We start from the raw sequence: 5,818 nt of genomic DNA, 5'->3' as shown, positions 1-5,818 counted from the left end.
TGCTTTCGAAGCAGCTGGTCCCGGCTGTACCCAACGATCTTCTAGCTTAGGGAGACTTCGCTTCTCCCAGAAGGCACCTGGAATATGTAAATTAGCCTCCTGAAGCTTGAATCCCTGGTTTGGTGATGCTTTCGAAGCAGCTGGTCCCGGCTGTACCCAACGATCTTCTAGCTTAGGGAGACTTCGCTTCTCCCAGAAGGCACCTGGAATATGCAAATTAGCCTCCTGAAGCTTGAATCCCTGGTTTTGCCCTGCGCTTAGTTACCCGATGTTTACCCTGGTTACCAGTGAAGACATCGCTGAATCGGTGTCACACACGCCGATTCAGCGATGTCTACGGGGAGTCCAGCGACGAAATAAAGTTCTGGACTTTCTTCCCCGACCAGCGACATCACAGCAGGGGCCTGATCGCTGCTGCCTGTCACACTGGACGATATCGCTAGCGAGGACGCTGCAACGTCACGGATCGCTAGCGATATCGTCTAGTGTGACAGTACCTTTAAATTTGAAAACCAACATACAGATAACATTCTGTTATTCTTGGTTTGCTAAATATAGTCGTCTGGTTAATTAAGATACAATGATGTATGTTTTCACAATGCCAAAAGTAAAAAATAAAATGTTTTTAAAAATATTTAAAAAATGTAAAAAAATATAAAAAGTGTAAATTACCCCCATTCGCCCCACTCAAAAACAATAAAAAAAAAAATCAAACATATACGTATTTGGTATCGCTGCATTCAGAATCGCTTGTTCTTTCAATGTAAAAAAAGAATTAACCTGATTGTTAAACGGCGTAACGAGAAAAAAAGTAAAAACACCAGAACTAAGTTTTTTAGGTCGCTGCAACAATGCATTAAAATGCAATAACGGTGATCAAAAGATCGCAGTTGCAACAAAATTGTATTCATTAAAAATGTCAGCTCAGCACACAAAAAATAAGCTCTCACCCAACCCGAAATCATGCAAAATGGAGACGCAACAGGTATCGGAAAATGGTGCAATTCTTTTATACTTTACCTAATATAGATGAGTCATTTGTACTGATAAATGTTTGTTTTGGGTAATTTATTTTCTGTTGGTATTTGGTTTATCCTATAAAACTCCTATATAATATTCTCAATTCGAATTTAATCTATAAAACTCCCATATAATATTCCATCCTTGAACGCACGCCGCGTGCATCATGTTTTTGTCAATTTGTCAATAACATACATAGGTTCTCCCCGTCAGAGTTATTTTTGACGTTCAACAAAATATGATTTTCCTGTAATTCATTTCTCACTCTAGGTATGATAATAACTTTTCTCTCTGGGATTTTTGATGTTTAAAAAGCTTGGCCACTAGTTGGACAACCCCTTTTCATTCCTTATGTTTGGTCCTATTAAAATAAAAACACTTATACAAACCTCCCATGCTGGCACCATTTCAGCGGTTCATTCTTGGGTCTCTTTTGAGATTTTTACATCATGTGAGCCCTGTGCCCAATCAGCGCTGGTGTCACTGTCCCCACTTTCGGACAAATCGAGCTTCATGAGGCAGTCAGAGAGCAGCCGCGGCCCTGGCTTCCTGTTGATGTTCAGTACGTCCAAAGGCGAAAACAGTGAAGCTGCCGCTGATTGGGCACAAGGCTTGTGTGATGTAACAACCACACATAAGCCCCGGGACACTGAGTCTCGACACCACTAAAGCAGAGGAGGTACGCCAGCAGAGTATGAGTGTTTTTATTTTAATGAGGCCAAACATGAGGAATGAGTTCACTGAGAAAAAATAATTATATATGTATATAATTATCCCTTGATTAGAAGATTCACTGACAAAAGGATAAAACTAAACTTTATTAATTGCAAATGTAAAACTATACCCACAATTCACCCCCTGAAGGCTAGTCAGAAGGTGACTAATAGAAAAAACATATATCCCACGCCTCAGTATATAAGGTGAGGTGATGTGTACATACTCACTCTCCAAGCCTCTCATTTCTATGGGTTTCGTCATCCTCACCAAAGACGACTCATCAGGAGACTTTATTTAATATTGACCTATATTCACACGAGACTAGATGAAGAAAACCCTAAAATCGTGTATCATGTTATCCGAAACATTCAGAAAACTAGCCACATATTGGCAGATACCAGACTTCAAACTATATACTTCGTAAGTTTATAAGTCACTCCAGTGTCAGGAATAGATAGTATGTGAAAATACAGTATATACCGCTCAGGGAACACTTAACTGCTCCAGATATAATTTCCATATTCATACTGAATATTTGCACAAATCTCCCAGACATTATGATTGCCCATATTCCTAATCCTTATAATGATCTTGCACTCATTGCTTGACAGACTGCAGCATGGCCATTAGTTAGAAGCTGCCATTGATCTTTGAAGCAGGTAAGTGTTCCATGAGTTGTACATATTGGGCCGTCTGAAAACTGAGTTCAGTTTAGGACAATTTGTCTGCACTACTAATTGACAGCTGTTACAATTCCAAACTAGGGCAGTCACTATAAGAGAAAAATCACAATTATACTGTATTTTCACATACTTTCTATTCCTAACTGACCGCCACTGGAGACGCTTATAAACTTAAGAAGTCTATAGTTTGAAGTCTGGGATCTGCCTATATATGGCTAGTTATCTGACTGTTTCGGATAACATGATATATGATTTTAGTTTTTTTTTTTTTTAGTCTTGTCTCGCTTGAATATAAGTCAATATTAAATAAAGTCTCCTGATGAGTCACCTTTGGTGAGGACGATGAAACCTGTAGAAATGAGAGGCTTGAAGATTGAGTGTGTATACATCACCTCACCCTATATACTGAAATGTGGGGTACATGTTTTTTCTATTAATCACCTTCTGACTAACCTTCAGGGGGTGAATTTGTGTGTATAGATTTACATTTGGAAATAATAAAGTTTAGTTTTATTCTTTTGTCATCAAACATGAGGAATGACAAGAGATAACCCCTTTAAGAAGATCAAATTTTGGTTAAAACTATTTCAACATTATGAACATAAAAAAGGCTTCTCCCCTATGTGACATCTCTGATGTTTGATTTCCAAGTAAAATATTCCCCACATTAAGAAAATGAAAAAGACTTCTCCCTTGTGTGACTGCTCTGATGTCTAAAAAGATCCCATTTCCGGTTAAAACATTTCCCACATTCTGAACAGGAAAAAGGCTTCTCCCCTTTGTGAGTTTTCTGGTGTATAGCAAGACTGCATTTTTGGTTAAAATATTTCCCACATTCTGAACAGGAAAAAGGTTTTGCTCCTGTGTTAATTCTCTGGTGAGAAACAAAATTTGATTTACGTGCAAAACATTTTCCACATTCTGAACAGTAAAAAGGCTTCTCCCCTGTGTGACCTTTCTGGTGGTTAGCAAAGTGTGATTTCTGTGCAAAACATTTCCCACATTCTGAACATGAAAAAGGCTTCTCCCTTGTGTGGATTCTCTGGTGCGTAACACAATCTGATTTATTGTTAAAACATTTCCCGCATTCTGAACATGAAAAAGGTTTTGCTCCTGTGTGAATTTTCTGGTGAGAAACAAAATTTGATTTACGTGCAAAACATTTCCCACATTCTGAACATGAAAAAGGCTTCTCCCCTGTGTGGATTCTCTGGTGCGTAACATAATCTGATTTATTGTTAAAACATTTCCCACATTCTGAACATGAAAAAGGCTTTTCCCCTGTGTGGATTCTCTGGTGACTAACAAGAGCATTTTTCCAGTGAAAACATTTCCCACATTCTGAACAGGAAAAAGGCATTCCCCCTGTGTGGATTCTCTGGTGCTTAACATAATATGATTTATTGTTAAAACATTTTCCACATTCTGAACATGAAAAAGGCTTCTCCCCTGTGTGGATTCTCTGGTGCATAACACACGATGATTTATTGTTAAAACATTTCCCGCATTCTGAACAGGAAAATGGCTTCTCCCCTGTGTGAGTTCTTTGGTGCATAACAAAACGTGATTTCCATGTAAAATATTTCCCACATTCTGAACATGAAAAAGGCTTCTTTGCTTTCAGAGCAGATTGTTTTTTAATGCCTCTTTTGTGACTTTGATTTTCCTTACTAGTCGGTAATGAATCAGAAGATGGGACTTGTTTCATAGGATCAGATGACAGATCTTTGCTGTGAATGGATGATGGTATATCTGGAGTAAAAGCAATCACTTCAGTTGTATCTTGTAGGATCTCAAGATCATCAGATTTAAAAACTGAAGATCTCAGCTGTTCCTCTGATCTTTTGGTACAGTCATCTGCTAAGATAAAAAACAATTATTATTTTATAATAAAATATCCTTGAGTTTTATATTTTTGAACATTTCTAATGAAACTGTCCATAAAAATGGCAAGCTGTGTAAAAAAAACTTATTTACCAAGACAATGACAGTTCACAGTCTAATAGAAAACCATGATGGATGAACCAGAAGTGCGTGGTGTTCAACTGTTTGTTCATTCTGCCTCACAAATAACGAATAAAAGGAAACCAATTAATTCTCAATCTCACAAAAAAAGTCCCCACTCAGGTTCATCATCTGTCAATGGAAAAACAGAGGTTACCACTCTATTAGTGGCTTAAAAGCTATGGAAAAGCAACAGAGTTTCTATAAACCATCCAGAAAAATCCACTCTCACTTCTGAATCTTGCAGTGAGTGCTCAAAGAACATTTAGGGTCCCTGTATTTAGCAATATTATAGTGAGAAGAATCCACTTAATTTGCGGTGTGTGTCTCCTGGAGCACAATCTGGGAACTATGGGTTGGGTAATAAAATGGCAAATGTGTAAAGGTACCTTCACACTAAATGATATCGCTAGCGATCCGTGACGTTGCAGCGTCCTGGCTAGCGATATCGTTCAGTGTGACACGCAGCAGCGATCAGGATCCTGCTGTGATGTCGTCGGTCGGGGCTAGAAGGCCAGAACTTTATTTGGTCGCTGGCTCTCCCGCTGACATCGCTGAATCGGCGTGTGTGACGCCGATTCAGCGATGTCTTCGCTGGTAACCAGGGTAAACATCGGGTTACTAAGCGCAGGGCCGCGCTTAGTAACCTGATGTTTACCCTGGATACCATCCTAAAAGTAAAAAAAACAAACGCTTCATACTTACCTTCGGCTGTCTGTCCTCGGCACTGTGCTTTCCTGCACTCACTGTGAGCACAGCGGCCGGAAAGCAGAGCGGTGACGTCACCGCTCTGCTTTCCGGCTGCTGTGCTCACAGCCAGTACAGAGAAGCACAGCGCCGGGGACAGACAGCGGCCCTGCGCTTAGTAACCCGATGTTTACCCTGGTTACCAGCATCGTTGGTCGCTGGAGAGCGGTCTGTGTGACAGCTCTCCAGCGACCAAACAGCGACGCTGCAGCGATCCGGATCGTTGTCTGGATCGCTGCAGCGTCGTTTAGTGTGAAGGTACCTTAAGTTTCATTCTCCAACATCCACTGCTGGTTAATTTCCGGAAAATGGCTGTGGAGTCAAAATATTCACTCCTCCTACACACTTGGTCAAAATTGTTGGTACCCCTCTATTAATGACAGAAAAACCCACAATGGTCACAGAAATAACTTGAATCTGACAAAAGTAATAATAAATTAAAAAATGTATGAAAATGAACAAATGAAAGTCAGACATTGCTTTTCAACCATGCTTTCACAGAATTAAAAAAACTCATGAAATAGGCGTGGACAGAAATGTTGGTACCCTTAGCTTAATATCTTGTTGCACAACCTTTTGAGGCAATCACTGCAATTAAAACATTGCTGTAATTGTCAATGAGACTTCTGCACCTCTCGACAAGTATT

At 39.7% G+C, this 5,818-nt stretch overlaps 1 protein-coding gene across 1 annotated transcript; it reads right to left on the bottom strand.

The window, feature by feature from the left end:
• Window positions 1-2,888: 2,888 nt before the first annotated feature.
• Window positions 2,889-5,081, bottom strand: LOC138656328 (oocyte zinc finger protein XlCOF7.1-like). Its single transcript, XM_069743676.1, has one exon. The coding sequence runs from the start codon at window positions 4,126-4,128 to the stop codon at window positions 3,088-3,090; it is 1,041 nt and encodes a 346-aa protein (XP_069599777.1). The 5' UTR covers window positions 4,129-5,081; the 3' UTR covers window positions 2,889-3,087.
• Window positions 5,082-5,818: the final 737 nt, after the last annotated feature.

Source organism: Ranitomeya imitator, unplaced genomic scaffold, assembly GCF_032444005.1.
Source record: "Ranitomeya imitator isolate aRanImi1 unplaced genomic scaffold, aRanImi1.pri SCAFFOLD_426, whole genome shotgun sequence".
NCBI classification, from domain to species: Eukaryota; Metazoa; Chordata; class Amphibia; order Anura; family Dendrobatidae; genus Ranitomeya; species Ranitomeya imitator.
The sequence above is the reverse complement of the archived record's forward strand: the minus strand, read 5'-3'. Positions and strand labels throughout refer to the sequence as shown.

Excerpts from the sequence above, each read along its gene's own strand:
- LOC138656328 (XM_069743676.1), bottom strand. The coding sequence starts at position 4,128 with ATGAAACAAGTCCCATCTTCTGATTCATTACCGACTAGTAAGGAAAAT.